Genomic DNA, 22,143 nt, shown 5'->3' on the forward strand with positions numbered 1-22,143 from the left:
AAGTATAATAAGGACAAAATATTAACCTTTTTTCTATTTGTCAAATCTCTTATCTTATTTTCTTTTTTCTTTGCTGTGTCTTATTATTGTCTGCTGATGCAATCATCCAAAAGGTTTTCCAAAAGGGATCATCCGATTTTAATCTAATCTCACAAATTGCTTCCACCACAGGCTTGTTTTTTTCTCATTTTAATAGATATATTGCACTGTTGCGTGACAACACTCAAACCGATATCAGGTGGAAATATTATTTTTTTTAGCTGAGGGGTGCCGTGTTACAAACAGACTTTTAAATCAAGAGTAGGAGATTCCCACAATGCATCTGTTTAGTGCAACCAGATAAACAAGAGGCAACTGGTGGATGCAGGGGCTTAAATTAGTGAATCACATTTTAGAGTGAACTTTCCCTTTTAAAAGTACACTGAAAATTCGGAATAGCTATCCGTTGTCCCAGAGAGGCCTGGGTCTGTTAATTATGTTACACAGAGAAGCTGCATCACAGTTTACTGACAGATTAAAGACTTTTCTGAATAAATCTCTCAATCTCAATAGTCTCTTAGCTCTCAAGCTTGATTCACACAGAGGCAGCTGAGGAGGAACCGGGAGGATTAGCTTATAGCTGAGAGGACAAGTGAGGTATTTATGCAGAGTTTTGAACTCAAACGCGTTAAGTTTTAACACAATGCAGGTTTTACCAAATTGTCAGCAGCTTAGCATGTGAAGCACCTGGTGATTATAACTTATTAAACACATTGCTCATGGATTTTTCCTGCATTAGTATTATATACAGCAGAAGTCATTGTAGAAATCCACCCCCATTGCATTTATCCTGAATTGGTACAAAGCAAAAAAATAAAAATAAAAATATTAAGGCACTTCAACTAAAAAGCTTCTGTTTTCTTGCTGCCTTGTAACGTGACAGTAATTGTAGAGAGTGTTAGGTCAAAATCCATTTGTCGTTCTAATGTAGAAAAACTCACTGAATGAACTTGAAACGACAAGCTCCATCAGTCGAGTCACGTTGACGAGTGTTTTGTTGGTTCTCTGGCGGTCAGGACTGAACCAAGTATTCATTTTCATCAGGGCTGTCAGTTTTTATTTATAATTAGTTGACTTATGATTCACCTTACATAAGTCTCCATCCACCCTGTAATTAAAGCAAACAAGTGCAAACACTTCCTGGAGAGTTGACTCAAATGCAATGCATGCTGGGAAGTGTGCTAATAAGCTAGAAACATCTCATACACTAAAGAGCGAATGCAAGATTTGATGATTGCAAACCCGATTGATCTCCCAAATCATGAACTGATTAGTTATAAAGCTGATAAACAGCACTTGTAATCTGAAAGTGACAAAAATCTATATATAATGAATTAATGGTTGAATATGATTTTGTTTCACTGAACTGGACGGTGAGCTTTTTTAGTGTAATGAATAACATTCTCTCTTTTTTTTATCCAAAAAGCTGCATTATATTAGCAAAAAAAAAGCAAAAAAGGTGGTATTCCTACAATGGCTGTATCTGCCAAAATACTTTTGACTGGATTAGTATACTGAGCCAAGCCAAAGACAACTGGTAAATACACACAGCGAACACACAGAGAGTCTAACTTGTGCACTTAATGAGAACTTTGAGCCTTTTGGTAAAACCAGCAGTGTCCCGGGTCAGTTTCTGTTCTCCCTGTTTGGTCTCTTATACTGACCAACAAAAACTATGGAGGGTGGAGACACAGAAGCACCATGGTATTGATCCCACAAAGTGCTATTTAAAATAATAATAATAAAAAAACAAAAACAAAAAAAAACAATATGAACATAAAAATATGTGTTTAGAACACATGGATTACCAAGTGCATATATAGATATTATACTCAGGGGACAAGTATGAATTTTGCTTACAGTAATATGACACATCTGATGTGCCTCTGATCAGCATATCTCTAATACCTATTTCCATCCATGATTATCATACAGTCAGAAAATACACAAAATAAAACTTTGGCTAATGCTTCAGTCTCTTTTCAACAAGCAAGAGTAACTCCATCCCAACAATATCCTCCCTCTCTCTCTCACTCTCTCTCTCTCTCTGAATTTCTTCTGTTGCTGAAGCTAATATTGTCTACAGTCAATATACTGTAAATAGATATGGGACAGGGTATAATATACTGTTGGTATTATGTGTGTTTACACATACATATAGTTGTATATGTATGTCTTCATAAAACACTACTATCTTTGTCTAATAGCATTGTTATAGCATTGAAGGGAATCACAAGTATGAACAAGCAACCAGGAGTCCACTGTGACAATGATGAATGAACAAAATGAAGGCAGCGGAGTTTCTGAATCACAGGTGGGTGTGTGAGCACGTCCCAGCAGCCCACCTGTTCAGACGCCAAACAATAAACACCACCCTGGGACCCATGAGCACCCTTGCCTTCCAGTGGAGAGGGGCAGACGGGGTGGTGACATGTGCTCTGTCTTTCCCTGACACTTGGCTATCACCCGTCATCTTTCTTCAGTCACAGGAGGATTTGTTTCCGTCTGTTTTCCGGGTGCAGGGACGTCTGACCCTTGACCTCCTCACTACAGGTTGCTTTATAACGTTGGTACTCTAAGAATGAAAGCTTATTCTACTGCTGACCTTGGTGAGGTCACTGAGGATATGAGAGTCACGTTAGTGACACAAAATGTAAAATGTGAGTATGTACTGTAAAGCAACAACGCTACATTTTTTTTTTTTAAAAAAACAATCACTGGAAATTAACATGAGCTTAACTTTCAATATTCATGTATTCATCTTTGAGGCTGTTCGGTTGTGACCACACCACAAGAGCTTGAACCATTTCGGGGGTTTTGTTTGTGTGTTTGCACAGTTTGGAAGGAATCTGCCTAATGCATCATTTCCTGTCCTTTGGCCGGTCTGTTGGAGAGCACTGAAAATGCTACAAATAAAATATTATAATTATAATTATTAATATTATCATTATTATTTTATACCGGTAATGCCTGTAACAGTGTAGAAGAGCAAGTTGGTGGTTGGAGGTAGGGTTGGAGGTATCTCAGGGTTTGACTATACATGAAGTTTGGTCATTTTATGACTTATTACATTTCTATAAAATCTGCTTGCATATCAACACACCTGTTCCTATTTATAACTTATATCTCCTATATCTTCTCTCCTGCTTCCTCTTCAGTCGTCCTCCAGCGTCTCCGTCTTGATGTCATTTTCTGTACCGCCCCCTGGCCCAGCTGTTAACTCCTGATTGGCCAGAGCCAAGATACTGTGATTGACGGACGCCATCTCCTCCACCAAGGCGACTGAGTCCTGGGGCTCGGACAGAGAGCTGTGATTGGTGGGCTCGTCCTGCAGGGAGGGGGAAGGAGGAGACCATGACACACCTGTTAATCTGGGACCTTCAGCCTGAGGACCGACCGCTTGCAGCAGGGAACGGCCGGTCAGAGAGCTGCCCTTCTGTCCCGCCAAGCCGCCTCTACCCAGGGCAGCAAACCAGCTGGGGAGGAGGGTGGGAACCTGAGAGGAGGAAGAGGAAGAGGAAGAGGGAAAGGAAGAGAAGAGGTTTGAAATTAGTAGGCTTCCAATCAGAATCAGATGATCACTGATCACATTATGCAAGGGGTGACAGGTAAGTTTGTGGCACCTACATATATGCAAAATATAAGGTTAAAAGTTAAATACTAATACACTACTTATTTGTGGTATCCCTTATGGTAATTGTGACTGATAACAGTGCCCCTTAAAAAATTAACATTTCATCCATGAAAAGCTGATATTGGCATGATTTAAATAGGGCATGGTCAAGCAAAATCACCACTGGTTGGTGAGCTAAATCATTTTTTGGCTTTGTTTTTGTTTTGTTTTGGGAGCAGAAAAATAGTCATTCCATAGCAACTGAGAAATTTGTTTCTCAGTGGAAATACATTTTAAAAATTAAGTGACTAAAAGGTCAATAATGTCTAATATCTGTAGCCAACCAGCAATTTTGGGCCCCCTACCTACTGTAAAAAATCTTTTTGTAACAGCTAATGACTGGTGAGTAAAGCTGAAACTGCCTTGCACTGAAATGCAAACTGAAAACGTCACTAATCATTCCAAAAGTTGGCACTCTTCCATGCTGAAATGCAACAAGTGCTGTCATGGCTGTCATGACAGCACTGTCATCACTGTCATTTATTATAATTTTCTGACAGTTGTAACAGGACAAGGAATTTGTACTTAATCCTTTACATAAAGCCCTCTTGAAAATACAAAATTGTTTTTTGTTATTAAAGTCACCAGTGCCTTTAATGCATTTTATATTAACTGGATTATCCAACATAAATCACATCTGTGCTTATCTGTTTTTGCATAAGAACTCATATGTAACTGAGTTTTACTATACATATTGTATCGCCGGGCATCAGAACCCTTGTATCTTTAGACAGAATATATGTGGATGATTTATTACTCCTAAACCACCACCAGCTCTACTGCAGCTTTGTGCTTTCTCTGCTTTTCGTTCATCTGTGATTCCATCATGTTTCCAAAAAGGCAGAGCACGTGCACAAAACTGAGCTCAGACTCAAAATTAATTAAACTGCGATTGGGTTTATGTGCAATCAGGGCTCTTAGGTATGGCACTTAACAGGCCATCCCCACGGGCACAAGAGGTTGCTAATTTGACTCCAATTAGTGCCTCTAAATAAATCTAGTTTAGAAAGTTTCATGTTTTAAAAAGAAGGCATAGCGTATGCTGGATCAGTGAAAAACTTTAAAGATGCACAAACATTTAGCAATTATGATACGAAAATATTAATTAATTCTGACCACCAATGCAGAAAGGCCTTGACACACCTCTTCTACGGTGCATAAAAATCTCTTGGCCAAAAGAAGCAGACAGAGCTTATGAAGTTACAGAAAATACTCCATGTCATTATGTCTCTAAACTGTCATCTTCAAAGTGTAATCTTCAATAAGACTGGCAGATGATCAGGAGTAAAACCTTGACATTATAAATCTCTCCAATTGAGGGCTAAGCTATTTGGTAAACGTGGTATTGGTGAGGAAGGTGTGAGTGTAGCCAGTTTGTACCTGGGTTGGAGAGGACAGATCGACTCGAGTGAAGCCAAACTGCCTGGCTGAAGCTCTCTTGTCAAACAAGGAAACCTCACAGCCCTGTGGCAGAGTAGGAAACATAAACAGGAAGCAGTTTTATAGCTTTTCCACTCATTTACATGATCATCCTAGTGTCACAGGCAGTCATGCATCCTTTTTACTTCATATTTCCTGAAATCCTTTAACAGTGCAGACCATACTGTATGTATTTTCTTTCTGTGACAGAATAGCCTTCTAAATATCATATGACTAGGCATCCAATCAGTGAGTTACCTGGTCAGGGAAATCGTTGCCATCCACCTCATCACTATTGGACTGACCTCCTGGACTCTGAACTTCAATGCCATGGCTCTCCAAGATGGATGCTTCTTCAAAAACAGAAACCTCACCATAACATATCAACTTTCAAAAAAACAACAATCCTCACTGTAACACATCAACTTCAACAACCCAAAGACTAACTCTCATACACCTGCAAACACAACAGTGGAAGCAGTGCAGAATAACATCCGACTGCTGCAGGGAATACCAAACATCTGCAAAGGGCACGTTGCACAGGAATCATGGGATAAATCCTCACTGATGCCCATGTGCCTTTGAAATTCTACATTAGCATTTCAGCTGATGCTGCAAGGGGGAGCTACAGACTAAAGCCAGATATGCCAGATATGTGCTGACAAAGAAAGGCTCTATTTGTATTGTAGACTGTTGTTTTTGGATTTGTTTAGCAGCCACTGGAGTGAAGTATTTATAATTTTGTTGGTGCCAAATAAATATGAAATCAACCAAAGGACTCCTCCAATGTACTTCCAAGCCTCATTAGCTGGTAAATAAGGGGAAAATACACAGTGAGCCAGCCATTATCAACTTTGCATTGAGGTCTTCAATCACACTGTCCAGGCTTATTTTGCAATGAAGACAAGCTCACTGTATATTATCCCACTTATTACACAGCTGCTTCCCAAACACAGGGACCATCTGACATAAATTATGAATTTTAAGTAATTTTACTTTTTGTCAGTTACAAGAAAGAAAGGACTGTCTGCAGTAATGCAGGAGTTACATAATTTTGGCACCGAGTCACCAATTGGCCAATCAGCTCTGAGTATTCAACAAAGCCACGCAATAAAAAGGACTTTAACTTTAAGTTTGCCCAGGAGACATGAAACACGTTAATAACAATCACCATGAATTTTAATAAAGAAAAACACAGCTGCTGCAACAGCAGCGATATAAATTTTAATTGGCCTGGAGTTCAGCTAGAAAACTCCCACTTTTTAGTGTGTGCTTGCTAAGATACTACACTTACACTTCATACATTAGTTTTATCTCAATATACTGGTTCAGTCCTGCACCATTTAAAGAAAGAACTGACTACTATATATACAAAGACGGACAGACACACACACACACACACACACACACACACACACATACAATCTTCCAGTGTGGAGGCAGATATTACCTATGTTGGCACGCCTCTTGATCTCTTTGCGGCGGTTGGCAAACCAGTTGTAGACCTTCAAAGATGTGACCCTCTCTAAATCAGACAGCTTCTTTCCTGTGAAACAAACAAACAAACACACACACACACACACACACACACACACACACACACACACACACACACACACACACACAGATCAGATTCCAGTTATCACATCTCTGAGGTTGCCTCGAATCTGTCCCATGCTCTTTCAGCCTCTCTTTTCTTACTACAACAAGCAGGAGAGCAACAGGCAAAAAAAAGAAAAATATACTCTCCATTAAAAACAAACAGGACATGCATCTCCAAAAATCCCCTGAACTTTTGGAAAAAGCAAAAGTACTTTCTCTTTGGTTTGCACAGTTGATTGATTAATGATTAGGGTTCAACCAACATGGGGTTTTGAACATCACTGTCAGTATTTTTTGGACTGGAGGTTGCCCGTAGCCAGTATTTTCAGGTGCAGTTCATTATTTTCATGCACCTAATCAAACCATATCACATGCATCATATCCTGATCCCATTATTTAATAAAAAGACAATAACAGCAAATCAGTACATTAGTGTAATCACAATAAATCAATGAACTAGATATTTCAGTATTAGTCTCAATAATTAATAATCCTAAAATGCTGGCATATCAGTAATATCAGCAACATAAATATTTATAACATTTTGTTTTATTTAGTACATCCTGTGTGGCTGAAGATAGCCAAAAGTATTCAGAATGTAGTGGGATGGCCTTGTGGTTGTCACAACACTGGGAAGCTGTTGTGTTAATCCACACAACTACTGATGTGTGCCATTCATCAGCCATGCAAGATGCTAAATGAAATAATTATTATCATGCAGCACTGGATTCTCTCCCACCTGGTTTCTGGATGACAGCGTTGCAGGCGTTGGCAATCTCCTCTCTTCTGGCCTCATCAGGGTACTGGTTATCACTGAAGAAGCTGCACACACACACCCACCATTCCATATGAGGAGTCATTTTGTGATGATACAAGTGGAAGTAACAAGTAGAAAATAGAAAGCGTTCAGTAAAGCCCATACCTCGGCCAACACTATGCAATTGCCGAGATATACAAATTCGACATGTTGAATATTCCCTAAAAGTTAATCACACCCAATGCCACATCCCCTGTTTGACCAGTAAGTGTGAAAAGTGAATCAGTTTTTGCCCCATGACCAAACTTTCCACAAAGTCTCATGATGTTGTGTGAATCCATTTGAAAGATATGCGTTTTTATATAAAGCCACGCCCACTGTCATACCCCACTTTGGCTAATTAGTGTGAATTTTGAATCAGTTCCTCCTAATTTCATGCAAATCCCTTCATAACTTTGACATATCCTGCTAGTAAACAAACAGACAAACAAAAGGGGCGAAAACCATGTGTGGATTACAAAGCCTACGATAAAACAACATTATGCTTCTTGTTACTTATTTAAACAGCCAATCAACAACTCCTTCTTCTCAGCTTTCTAACTGCTAACCGCTCGATGCTCCTCACCTCTCCATAACAGCCAGACACTCCTTCCTCCAGGTGAACCTGCTGCCTCGCCGCAGACGGAAGCCTCCAGGGGCAGAGATGAGAGGGGGCGGGGCTTGGTGCCACTCCATCATGTCCTCTAAAGCCAATGGGCCGGCTCGCATGGCCAGAGTGGCACCTGAGGACACACCCACCAGACAGCCAGGTCAGCTTTCAACACTGCACTGTTTCTGTATGTAAATTAATGCCACCTCAGTCAATACACATATTCTTATCATTCCAGAGAAAATGATAAGACTATAATCCGCATGCAGATCAGCATGTTAGTTTTCTGAAGATTTTATTTCTTTCTGAACAGCTAATAATGCACATATCCAAACTTGCCTGCTCTGTACATCTTATCTACGGCTGTAACGTGAATATATGTGATAAGGTGAATAGGTTCTGCAATGCATACCTATGACCCGAGTACATATTAATGGCCTACCACAAACATGTTAATGTGAATATGATGCAAATTTTTGCACATCATGTATATGCTGGAATTTCACTTGTTTTACACATATTGTTGATGTGCCAAGAAATTAAACCAGTGGTGGTGTCAGTGGGTGGGAGAGGAGGGCTTACAGTGGTTATATATTGAGAAACGCATCTACTGCTATTTTCATTACTTCCTCTTATTTCATATTGCACACATTTAATTTTTTGAGTATATACTAATATTTTTGCTTCAGTAAGTTCCTCTGTTAATGTTATTTTGCACAACCTGCTATTTCTGCAATCCTCTTCAATTTTTTTTCTACACTTCTACTTAATGTTGAAATAGTTGTATATTTCTATGTAAAACATCAATTTGTCTTTCACTTCACTTTTTCTTTTCTTTTTTTTTGCTTTGTCTAATCACAACTTGGCACTGCAATAACCCAATTTCCCCATCATGAAATTTTCACTAATCTAATGATGCTGGACTGTAGAAATGAACGCCGGTCCTGTGGAGGCTGTTTCAGGCTCATGATGTTCTTTTGCTGATTTTTAAATGTGCAAAATTATGAGCTTTGATGCTAAATGATGATTTCTTATATTTGTCCTTTTACAATGGTTGTGAACATTATGTGTTTTAGGAGGAAAAAAACTACCGGTACTTTATCTTAAAAATAATATACCTACTCATTAGGTTTTTCGTTAGCAAGATTTTTCCCAGATTGCATGAATATTGTGAAACCAGCTAAATCTTGAAGAAAACATTCCTTAAAGACTAAAACACACACACAGACACACACACATCTTTCCATATCATAAGGGTTTAGGGCGAAGGCAGTGCAGAATGGAATGAATGTGTCTGTATGGACAAACCTTGCATGAATGATCTCCATTGTGAACATTACTTCCTGATGTTCATATATTGGAGAGCATCAGACTAATGAGCTCAATGAAAGTCAGAGGATTTTGATTAAAAACGATCATTACAAGTTTTTTTTTCCTAGTGAAGAAACTGGGATTACTTTGAGCTAGACTGATATTACATTTTTATGCTGCACATTCCAATCTCCCTCTTTAAATATATTGGTTTTTAATTGGCCACGAAAGCATACAGTGCAGTCAGCTTTTTAAAACCAAGGCACTCTCTTGTGCCCAGACAGTTCAAAGCCTTCAATTCTGCACCCAAGGACATATCAAGGTGCCAGTAAAAAATATTAACTTTAGCACAAAACTAAGCTAAAGTTAAAGTAAAAGCCTTGGCTTTCTTTTCTTCAATCAAACTTTTTTGACCTCATTAATAATTTATGTTACATCTGTAATATGGAAGCTTGGTAGGAAAGAAACCAGAGCAGCAATTTTTTTGTATAGTCATAATCCAGATGATATGACTCATTAATTACAATAAGAATTATTAAGAATAAGAACGATTTGAGAAGCAAATTTCTTTAACTGCACTTTTGAGAATTTACATCAACATTACAGATCAGGTGTTTTAGCTGTCGGTCATATCCAGAACAACTTTGGTGAGTGTGAGCATTTCCATGTCTTGCTAAAATTTAGCTTTGCTGCTGATGTACATGAATTGTCTCTTTTAAAGAACAAACCCATGAGCTTTCGATTATGACACCATCCTACTGACCACAAAGCCACCCTGGCACTCAGATCTGTGTTTTTTGTTTTGTTTTGTTTTGTTTTCTGTCAATAAATGTTCAAAGACATTTGTGTATCACAGAGTAATCTGGTGTCCTCTCTATACAATGTCTTTTTGTTCCTGTATTTGTACATACCGTCATCATTACATTGTACGTAACTTTAAATTCTACTGTACACAGTGATGAAATTTATGAGTGAATGATAATACTTAGTGAGATCATCACTTCATTTAGCTTATTCATTTTCACACGAGGATCAGTGAGAAAATTATTACATCTAAACTCTGGGTTAAAGGGGCGCACCAGTGGCTCACTGGTAAAGAGCGCATGTACCAGGGCTTAGTCCCGATCACAGCGACCAGGGTTCGAATCCAACCTCAGGTCCTTTACTGCATGTCATCCCGTCTCTCTCCCCTGCCCTTCCTGTCTATCTCTACTGTGACTGTCAAATAAAGCAGAAAATGCCAAAAAATAGCCCTAACCCTAACCCTAACCCTAACCCGAGGAAATACAGCAAGAAATCTCTATATTTGGAGGCTCAGCTGGACATTTTTACAACCATACATCTAACTGATAACTTGTTCTTGCTCTTATTGTGTTTTTTTTTCCCTCTTTGTTTACTGCAACTCCGGTATGGTTTTGTCAACTTTAATGAGCTCTGGGTGTCCGCTGCTTGACTTGTTCTTTTTATTTTACAGCTTTTTTTTTCTATTTTAACAGGAGAAGGAAGATGGTGATACCAGGGTTGGTCTTCTCCAGTTGGTACCAGCGGAAGAAAGCTCGCTTCTTCTGCTCGCTGAGATCTGATCCCTGCTGAAGGAGCCAGTGGGAGATCCGACTCTGACTGATCCCTGCAGGAGGAGGAAGATGAGGTCAGGAGTGAGATCTGGTTATAAAAATGAGCTTGTCTGGAGTTTACAGAAACAACAGCTTCATGTACTCAGATCCAGTGTTGTGGGATGTATTGTATTTTAATTTCATTACACAATCTGTTGTATAATGACCAATAAACTTCCTTGTATCCTTGTATTTTCTCCTTGTAATTTATGTTCAGTTGTCTTCTAATAGTAGTGACTACCACACTGAGGCAGTAAGCAAGTCCTTTCTGACACCCAAAGAGGAAAAAAATAGATCTTTTACCATGAGGAAGTCATTTGCCCCAAAACTCTTGTCTTGTTCACAGTTTAGATTTAGCAAGGATTTCTGATATTCTCTACAACAGGAAATATCATTTACCAGTGACTTATCGGGCCAGCTGCAAGTATAGAGAAGGTGGAGACACAGACCTGTTACCTGAGCGACCACAGCCTGAGAGATCCGCCTGTTCCCCAGGAAAGCCTTGATCTCCTCCTTTATCACAGCACTGTCCCGTCTACAGGGAGAGATAAGAACCAGAACCACATTTTACCTCCAAGTCCAATAAATATCCAGGTGGTCTCTTCTGTGACATTGGTTTTGAAACATATTGGCAACTCAGAAAGTCATACAGTTCATACTAACACATTAACACCTCACTCTACATATACATACAGTCAATAATGGGGAATATAAAGGCAGATGTGTCACAAATGAGGAAGCTGGTTTTGAATCGAAGATGTGAGCAGTTATAAACAACGCCCCGCCCAGCATACACATGCACCAACACAGAGAGTCTCTATCAGTAGAGCAGTCTCTCATTTACATTTACGCAGACAGTAGTAGCTCTGGGGATGATTTTATGCAGGAATCAGAAAACAGATCCTGCTGTAATGTTCTCTGCTCTTCTTCCAATTTAATTTCATTTTCACACACACCATCAAATCAATACTGCTGTGATTGCTGCAGTACAGCTGCAGTCTACAGATGTGAGGCACAGGAGGGTGAGGGAGTTTATGTGTCAGAAATAACCCCACAACCATGACGGCTGGATTCAGGAATTCACTTGCTGTTTTTCACTATTTTGGCAAGCAACACAATAGTGCTAAAAATGATGGTTGGGTACGTGCCCTCGTGGCTGCTCACACTGACCAGCATTTGACTGATGTTCCCACGCTGATTACCCAAGAGGAATCTCATTGCTACGGGTGTTTATCAGGTGAAATGCCTTTGGGATTGATTCCACTCACTAAGAGTGATGCACCGTCCATTGGCCACTGATTATAATAGGCTGGCAGACATTCTAAACAGGTTGTAAGCAATAATTTGATCACTGTTTTGATTGCCCATTCACATTATGGGTCTCCATTCATTATTAATGGTCCTCTGCCATTTGAAATGTATTTTATTTTTCACTAGAGAATTTCCATCCATTGTTATGTGTCCTTGCTTCATTTGCTCTTTTCAAGACTTAATTAATAGTGACAGGCCAAATACATTCATCTCTAATGCTAAGTTAAGAATTTCATATGATTAGACACTGTTAAAAGTATTGGACATCAGGCACAGCCTAACGCTGCCTCAGTGAACATGTTTGTCAAGCTTCACCAACAGCATCAAACACATACTAACAAGTAATAACTCTGTTTGGATAAAATCTCTTATGCACTGTTTGTCCACAATTATTATGTTTACATGCACACAAAAATCTGATTATTGTGAGTAATCAGGTTATGGCAGGAAATCTGGTGACATATTTACATGTGTTACATGTCTTACCCTGATTCCTCCAAAGCAAACGTTTACATGCACTCCCCCAATAATCGGGTGCCCACTACCCCCTATTGTCCCTGGACTGTTACCTCTGCTGATAGCGGGGCTGCAGCTACTTGCACCCAGCAGAAAGGACCCGTCAGCTGGCAGCCGTTTTTTCGTTTCCTTATATTTTCATCAGAGGTAACGGTGACATTAAATTATTACGCATTCTTCAATGAATGTAGAATGATGAGTTTGTGTACAGTGTGTTTATTGTGTTTATGTCACTTTCCTTATCCACTCTCTTTTCCTGCACATGCGCACACAGAAAAAGCTGCTCAGAAATCCGATTAAGTGTATATACAATAATCAGGTTTCTCCAGCAGAAATGTAGCTGCCTTACCCCAAATTCTTTTAATCCTTTACCATGATTATGGAAACCGGCTTTCTCATTTACATGGCATTTGAGAAATCAAATAACTGCCTGTACATGGTGAATAACCCTATTACATCCTCTGAAGTGCATGTAAACGCAGCAATTGTTAGGTCAGCAATGACATGAAGCCATGAGGACAGTCTAGATTGAAATTTTGCAGTCTATGCTTGATGTGTACTTTTATATCATGTACCATTGGGTTAAAATGCATCTCTTCACTTAGCAAAAGGATCTGTGTTTGACCAATCAGACTGTTAAAAAAAAAAAAAGACATTAGTATCGATCTCCCAAAAATGGTCAGTGCATCTCGAATTAATACAAATAAATAATAATTAATACAAATAATGTTATGTAAATAATTCTACTATCAACTAGATTCAGTCTGCCATAATTTACTAGGTCTGGTCTAGTCTGGCCTTACCTCATCAGTTCTTCCACCTTGTCATCAACATCTATGTCTTCTTCACTGGTCTCAAACCCGTATCCAGGTGCCGCCACGCTGCCACTAACCATGCCAACAGGAAACTGCGGCGGCGACAGCTTCCCATTGGTCACAGCAACCAGACCGTTTTGAGCTACCACCCCCATGGCAACAGGAGCGGGAACGGTCATTGGCAGGGGCGGGGAGGTGTTGTAGTTGTTACAGGGTGACGGCGAGAGTCGGTTTTCTGGGAAACTGGTCTGGGTGGCAGTGGAGGTCATGGAGGAAGCGGATGAGGGTGGCAGGTAGGAGGCTCCATGTGATAACTTGTGTCCATGTTGCCTGTCCAGGCGGTCAAGGGTATCTAAGGCATGAAGGACCTCAGCCTGGGTCATCCCCGTCCTCCTCAACCTCTGGAGGAGGTCAATCTGCTCGATGGTGAAACGGGGCTCCTCACACTGCTGGGACATCCTGGAGGAGAGGACAAGACAGGACAGGACGAAAGACAGGAAGACAAAAGAACAGGAGGGGGACAAGAGAACAGGAGCAGGTCAATGAGTGCACGCTTTTATAGTAAGGGGGATCCCAGTGGGAATAGAAGCACTATCTATTGCAACATTAGTGCCCTGCTCTACCCACTGAGTCACACATCACGAGACTCACAACCAGTAAAACGATCGCAGAACATAGCTGCAATAGTACAGCTTTGTGCCGAAGAAAGACTCAGGACAGGAAAAAGGCGGTTTGAGGGTGTATTCAATCTGCAGATCCACTTGCCAGAGGTTACATCAGTGAACAAACCAATTAGAAAGTGTTCACACTAGAGTTATACTACGTGAAACAAACATAAAAACTATGAATTATGAGCAAAGAAGCTGACTAAATCTTCAAGGTTAGCTAGTCAATGTTATCTTGGAAACAAAGGTCTCTCTTTATCCTATCTGTTAGTTGTCAGGCACAGTGAACAGGATGTACTATGATGTTTGTAATGATTACACACTGGTGGTGGACACAGTAAAGGCTTTTAAACTAAAATCAAGGCACTTTAGGTATCAGATATAACAATGTCAACATCAAAGTAAGGCAAGCAAATTTATTGGTATAAGACATAGTGATTACACAACATGATAATAGATGGTCGTTGATGTTTCACTTCCACACTGGTCTGTGATAGCTGCCTCAAAATTCACAACTGACACGCACACACACACACATACACACACAAAGTTCAGCAGCTGCTATCCAGACATGAAATGGGTTCATCTGTCAGCTTCAAGTAGGCTTTTATTGTACAGTACAAGTTTTAAAACCATATACATAATCATCTTAATACAGTCTCTACTGATAAACTGTTGGATGTTGGGGGTTTAAAACTGACTGTCTATTTTATGTACAACACTTGTTTGGTGATGTTATTTCTTAACAACAGTCATAAAAAAATGTGACTGAGCTGAACAGAGAGAGAGAGAAAGAGAGAGAGCGAGAGAAAGTGAGAGATACACAATAAAGGACAGAAACAGCAAAAGAGTGGAGGACTGAGATAACACATCTGTCTCTCCACGCTTTTCTTTTTGATGCAGAGAAGAAAAGCAGGCCGCAGCAGAGAATCAAAGTCAGCAGGCATGTCAACACTTATATAGAGATATAGAAGAGGAGGAGGAGGTGGTGTGTGTGTGTGTGTGTGTGTGTGTGTGTGTGTGCATGCGCATGTGTGAGTGTGTGTCTTGGAAAAATGCCAGAGAAAATTTCCATCTCAGGCAGCCAAGCTCCATACTTTCTCTCTCTGAGCCAGAGGAGATGAGTCATGGTGTATAGAATCAGACTGATATACGGGGGTCGATATTATGGCACAAAATGGTAAATCATTCTGTTTTGCTTAATAACTGAACACAATTATCTGTCTCCACTTCACAAAACAAAATTGCTTTATTGCTTTTTTGCACCTCAACATACATTTTCACTTTTTCACTCTTAACCCACTGAACTCTGATTTTCTCTCAGATTTCCTCTTTCCTCCACAGTAGCGTCAAAGTTCGATTTTTTTTCTATATTATACAACAGTGTTATATTCTTTATCTGCTGGCTGCAGGGCTTCTCTGAAGCTGTATTCGACCTTTTTTTTAACCTTTATGTACCCAGGGTAGTAGGCTGTCCACACATGCTCTTTTTCAGCAACGCCCACACATTCACAACTGGGAGCTGAGCAGTATAACAGCAATCTGACACTGCTGGCCACTGGAGCAGCTGGGGGTTAAGTGCCTTGCTCAAGGGCAGGTCAGTTGTGTTGAGGGAGGGAAGAATGCTCTCTCCACCCAAACTTTCCCTGTGGATCCAGCGAATAAACTGGCAACCTGCCTCTTAAATTTAGAGAATTATTTGAACACCTGTTGTTTTATGGCTGAACCATTTCATCACATAGAAAACATCTAAATGTCTTGTGCATCATTTTATACACATTTCCCTGTAATTCAGCAGCACATATTTGGTATCTGTGTAAACCATGCAATCTCCACTAGAATTTAAAGTAAAGCTCTGTGGGTTTTTACCTAGCTCCACTGCACAGCACGCATTTGTAAGCCCATCAAGGACCGGCAGAGGTGAGGAGGTTTTAAAAAGACAGTTTTTCAGAGGATGGTCTATGTAAAGTTTGCCTGCCTGCTTCTGCATCTTAACTTTTGTGTTTTGATAATGATGTGATTACTAATACTTTTTAACATCAGATGGGAGGATTTTACTCAACAGCTTCAGGTTGAGGCAGGTTGGGGCCTGCCTCGATGCTGCCTTCCTACAGTGTTTATCGTCACGGTGCACGTGACCCAAGGATGTGCAGGTTTTTACTTCAAGGTGTAGTGATTGGATTAGTTTCTCTTCCTGTAGCTGCTACTTGACGAAACTGGCCACTGTAGTGATAGAATGGAATTAAAACTTTCACCAACAATGGCTAGAGAACACTAGCCTCAAGTACAAGTGTTCAACAAACACGGACACACACACACACACCCCTTTTTAAAACAGACACACAGTGCATTTAAAAGACAGTTAAAACACCTGCACACACCTTGTTATCAATTTGACTATATTGCCTGTACTGTAACTATCAGATACAGATGCATACACATTGTTTAGACTATCATTGTTATCAGTTCCTGGTTAAGTAATTTCTCTTGCACAATGCTATTACACAATTAAGCGATTAGTATCCTAAATTTTGGATCACAGTGGCAAGAGGAACACATTCAGTGATGGTCATAATCGTGCATTAATGCAATATGTAAGGAAAAACAGAAGAGCAACTCTTCCTCGGGTGAGAAAGTCAATGCGGGACATGATCAGACTGAGTCAGCAAGAACAGGCTGTCAACAGCTACATGGGGAGGGATAGTAGGGTTTTAGTACATAAATCCCTCACTGCAGAGACAAATGCACATTTGAGAGTTCAGTGGTGCAAAAACCACAGGCACTGGTACACAGAGATGTGGGGAAAAAAATTGATGCGGTCAGATGAGTCATCATCCTTCACTATATTCTGGACAAGTGAGTGAGTGCATGTGTGACTGAAATGATTGACCCCTATAGTGAGGGGGTCCAAGGCTCTGTAATGCTGGGAGGGTTCATTTTCCTGGCAAGGTTTGACTCCACTTATACCTTTAGAGGGAAGGTTCACTGCAAATCAATACAAAGTTATTCTGAGTGACCACCTTTATCTTATGATGAAAAATGTCTATCCTGATCGGAGTGGTCTCCTCCAGGATGACAGCAGCCAAATCCACAGGGCACGATGGCTCACTGAATGGTTTGATGAGGATGGAAATTATGTAAATACTTTGCTATGGCCTTCATAGTGACCAGATCCCAGCCCAACTGAACACCTATAGGAGATTTTGGACTGATGTGTTAGACAGCGCTCTCTACTATCATCATCCAAACACCGAATGAAAGAATAACTTTTGGGAGGATGGTGCTCCATCCCTCCAGAAGAGCTCCAGAAGTGTGCAGAATCTATGCCATGGTGCACTGAGGCTGTTCTGGTGCCTCATGGTGGCCCAACACCTTACAAAGACACTTTTATTGTTTTTTTCCTTTAATTTCCCAGCCTTCAGTATGTTAGGGAAAAATAGTATATAGCCTATTTTACTGAAAAGAGCTGACAGCCAACCAATTTTAAAACTCCTGGGCAAAAGTTGCGAGAAAGATGTCAACATCAAGTGTGACAACAAGAGCAAACTTGTAAAATTTTAGCAACAGTTGCTCTGCTACACTGCTTGAAAGTTTTTATTTTTGTTAGCTGCAGTGTTGCAGTAGTATATTAAAACTTTGTATTGAAATAAAACTCAAAATACTGGTGTTGTGACAATACTGAAACAATCATGCAACATGTCATGCAGTGGGTAGCCGCAGTAATTAGTCAGACCATGTATTTGGCCAGTGGGTAATTACATAGTAGATTCATACCAAGTCAAATGGTAATGTATGGAATAAACACTGAGCTTTGTGGAACATGGACATATTTCCTAAAATTAGGTGGACTAGTGCATAAAAACTTGAAGAAATAAAACATGGCATTTTCCTCATGACATGTTAAGTGAGTGGACCACAAGCCCATTAACCATTATCACATACCATAGGCTTATCAGTCACCACCAGCCAAAGGTTTTGTTGGCTGTTTCTGGAAAAGAACTGATATAATCTACGCCTTAAGCGAGTTAAAATGAATTCTCTTATTTCTCTGAGACCAACACATGGCTGCAGAAGTGAAAATACTCAACTCTAGACATGGATCCAAATGCTGCAGTTTACCATAGACCGTATAGGCATCACCCATTGGTTAGTGGACTAGCATTCTGAAGCCTCATGTCAAGCCTCACATTTTGGGTGTTGTTTGGGCATCTTTGATTGCTGGAGCCAAAGGTGACCATATTTAGACAAGAGGGTGGAGCTGGTGAGGAGCAAGGGGTAGCTCTGACAAGGAGACCCTGAGGACCACGCACATCAACCTGACCAACCTGACTCAGCCACGTGAAGTCACATTACAAATTTATCACACACTGCAAACTCAAAATCGCTGTGTCGAACAATATTAGTTTAACTAAGAGATTCACTGAAAAAAATATATATTTTTACATGAATAGATCATCAACTATGACATAGGTTTCACAAGCATTTCTGCTATAAAGGTGGCCATTTGACCATGGTAATCGATGGAGCCAAACTTCTTTTCGGAGCCAGTGAAGTCACACCCTGTTGACCATTAGAAATAATGCAGGTTTAAGAAACTTTGGCATTGGCTTCAATTTTGAGTCTGCAGTTGGGGCTTGAGTTTATGCTAGTCATTACCAGCCACTTTAAAAGGTCTCTATATAACCATCTTTTAGATAAGTGGTGCTCAACCGTCAAGGCCTCCCACGACTGATACACATCATGCTGCAGACCAGTATTTGATAAGATGGGACCAGGGATTCCAGGACCCCCGAGGTTGAGATCTGCTGTTTTAGAGCACCTGTTCTGCTTAAAAAATAAATAAATAAATAAAAAAAAACCATTATAGACTTCAGGATTCATACAACATTGTAACAAAACAACAACAGAACTTTGTTACCTGCCCTGAGAAAAACTCTGTCAAGTTTTCATTTACAGCACTGAATCCCACCAACACTCCCATCACCCTTTAACATCAAACTACATCAGGACAGGAAACAACGAACAAACAAACTCTTCTTATCCATCCGCCACAGTGGATCCTAGACCCAAGTTGAAGCTTTAATTTTTTTCCATATCCATTTGGAAGCAGCCACCTTGTCCTGTGGTCAGAACAAAGTTTCCTGGCAAGTCCACAAAACACAATCTACAACAACCTCAGCTATCAGTGTCTCTTTAGAAGTCAGACCCTCTTAGCTCATGGGAGACCAAGGAAAGGTGTGGTACTCACCATAACTTAGCATGAATGACTACACACAGAATCTTGTAGTTTTATTAAATCAAGAGAAAAAATGCCAGAAATGTGAAAGCCACTACGACAGGATTAAAAAAAAGAAATAAGCAAGCTAGACAGCAAATTAAGTGAGAGCATCTCATAGAGACCCAGTAGTATGTGGGTAACAGAGAGAGAGGAAGAGAGCAGTGGTGGTCGAGCGAGCTAGACAGTGAATGAACCGAGGGAGCAGCATGTAGCGGCCCTGAAGAGAGAGAGAGAGAGAGAGAGACAGAACAAAGGCGGTTGAGCAAGTTAGACAGTAAACGATGAGAGACGGCAAAAGTAGCAAAAACAAACGTTTTGCAAAGGTTTTGAATCCCTGCAACCACAAGAGGTTCTTCATCATACAGGCACAACTGTGCGCAAAAATTTAGGCTAATAGGCCCAGTAGTTTGTGAGCTTAGCTTAGACACACGCCACACACACACACACACACACACACACACACACACACACACACACACACACACACACACACACACGACTGAGCAAGTAATATCTTGCAGATCATCAGTCAGAAATTCAGTGGATGTAAGCGGGTTTTAAAGTTTTGGTGATGAGCAATAGTAGATGCAGGACCTTTGCCATAGCTCAGGGCTTACTAGATTGACAAATGACTAACACTGGAACAGAGACTGTGTGTTGTGTGATTATGTGTACTTCTGGACTAGTCTTATGATGCAGAGCCTGGCCTGGACCCTGAGAGCATGTTAGCTGACAGATAATGGTAGTCAAATAGTACTGAACGGCACTGATCAGCTACTTGAGAGGTTTCTGCTGACAGCATAGAGAGAAAGCATAGGGAGAGTGGGTGTGTATGAAAATATACACACAAGCATACAGAGCTTACAACCAATGGCAAGACATTATGGCTGTGAACCCATATATAACTAAATAAACTAGGTCAGCCAGGTGGTCTACCAGTTATAATAGACTGTCCTTCAACCAGGAGACGTGCTGAGTGTCCCTGAGCAAGACACTGAGTACACTATACCAGCTCTGGAGCTGCTGTTCTGGAGCTGACCCTGAACTCTCTGACCTCACTGTGGAGGGCAGCCGCAAGAGGAAAAAAAACATTTCCCTACAGGAATCAATAAAGGATCATATAACATTAAATAAAAACACTCACACTTTTCTATCATCCGCAGAGGTCAGGTTTTCCTCTCCTTCAGGTTTGCTCATTGACAGGCTTGGACTAAACTCCAGGCCATGCAGGACCAAGCCCTCAGGCTGCAGCCTGTTTGTTGTTTCTACCCACTTTTATTTACATTCCTTTACTAAGAGCCAAGCATCTAAGGAAACTGTGTTTTTAAAAATGCATTATTACTGAACTGAGTGTCTGGCGATAGACTGCTGGTTGCAGAAAGATGCGGGTAGAGCACGAAGAAAAAACACATATAACTACACTATGCAACTTTTCAGTCACTGGCCATGTTACTTCTGCAGAAATATAATGAAAATCTGTTGACATGCGAGCACAAAAACTACAATGTACCAAGACTATCTGCTGCAGGAGTCAGCTTCCGATACGTTCTCTTCTCCACCTTTTTCCAAAACTCCGTTAAAAAATCTGGCATTTTTTTTATCGCCTTGCTTGGAAAATACGTACACCCACTAGCACAGGACTAGAGCCCTTACATAACGTTATATAAATTATTGGGAGCCATTCTTCCATTCGGCATGCCCCAAAGAAACCATACAACGCCTCATACAATAAAATTTAAACTTTAAGTGCTAATTCCCCTGCTATTCCAGGAGTCTTCTTGCACTAAAATGCATCATACATGGCGGTATCATTCAATGTGAACAATTCTAAAAGTATTCATTTTATTGTAATAACATTCTCCTTTGTGTATTATATGTATGCCGAATCGAAGGGTGTCTATAAACCAATTATGAATGACTTTATTCATATTTTGCAAGGCATGCGCGTTTGCCGATAACTTAATTAGAATAACATTGAAATGCCGGATTGTTCTGGGAGTGTAACGTTAGGCGCTATCCGCACAGGAGAGAGGAGGACGTTATCGGTCTAGCAGGAAGGTTTTAATCCAGGAGGAGTTGAAGCTGCAGGTCTTACCTTGAGATTCCAGTCTGAGAGCCTCCACGGATTTTGCTTGACCATATATCTGTTTCCTGGACACACGGAAACGGTCAGGTTCCCCAAAATGTCTCTTCGCTTTTTAATTGGGCTTCATTTCACAGTCTGACTGATTCGCCTTTTGTCCGACAGACAGGCGCCATGTTCACAGAGTGACGCAAAGCACGATGGGTGTTGAAGTTTTTCTGAAGTTCCCAAACTAGGATGAAACAGTTCAGGTTTTAGCAATATAGGGGATGTGATGTTACTACCCTCACAGCACAGTATTAAAGAGAATACAAAGGTGGATTACAAACAAGGGGTGACAAAACACAGGAGCACACTAGCCCAGGAGTTGTCAAACTTTTTCAACACCAAAGCTGAGCTTTGTTAATCCGCG

The 22,143-nt window shown here is 40.4% G+C and overlaps 1 protein-coding gene across 2 annotated transcripts; it reads right to left on the reverse strand.

Annotated features, from left to right (window-relative positions):
- Nucleotides 1-2,760: 2,760 nt before the first annotated feature.
- LOC115357043 (homeobox-containing protein 1-like) lies at nucleotides 2,761-21,899 on the reverse strand. Of its 2 annotated transcripts, none has more exons than XM_030048381.1 (10): nucleotides 20,793-20,874; nucleotides 13,694-14,164; nucleotides 11,513-11,598; nucleotides 10,967-11,077; nucleotides 8,116-8,272; nucleotides 7,473-7,555; nucleotides 6,582-6,677; nucleotides 5,390-5,484; nucleotides 5,093-5,176; nucleotides 2,761-3,535 (listed from the first exon to the last, which is right to left on the reverse strand). In XM_030048381.1, exons 1-10 carry the CDS (start codon nucleotides 20,843-20,845, stop codon nucleotides 3,194-3,196), a joined length of 1,578 nt encoding a protein of 525 aa, XP_029904241.1. In that variant the 5' UTR covers nucleotides 20,846-20,874; the 3' UTR covers nucleotides 2,761-3,193. The 2 variants fall into 2 exon arrangements, with proteins under 2 accessions (XP_029904241.1, XP_029904242.1); XM_030048382.1 differs by lacking the exon at nucleotides 20,793-20,874 and adding an exon at nucleotides 21,744-21,899 and having other exon boundaries at nucleotides 3,194-3,535.
- Nucleotides 21,900-22,143: the final 244 nt, after the last annotated feature.

This window comes from Myripristis murdjan, chromosome 3, assembly GCF_902150065.1.
Source record: "Myripristis murdjan chromosome 3, fMyrMur1.1, whole genome shotgun sequence".
Classification (NCBI taxonomy): Eukaryota; Metazoa; Chordata; class Actinopteri; order Holocentriformes; family Holocentridae; genus Myripristis; species Myripristis murdjan.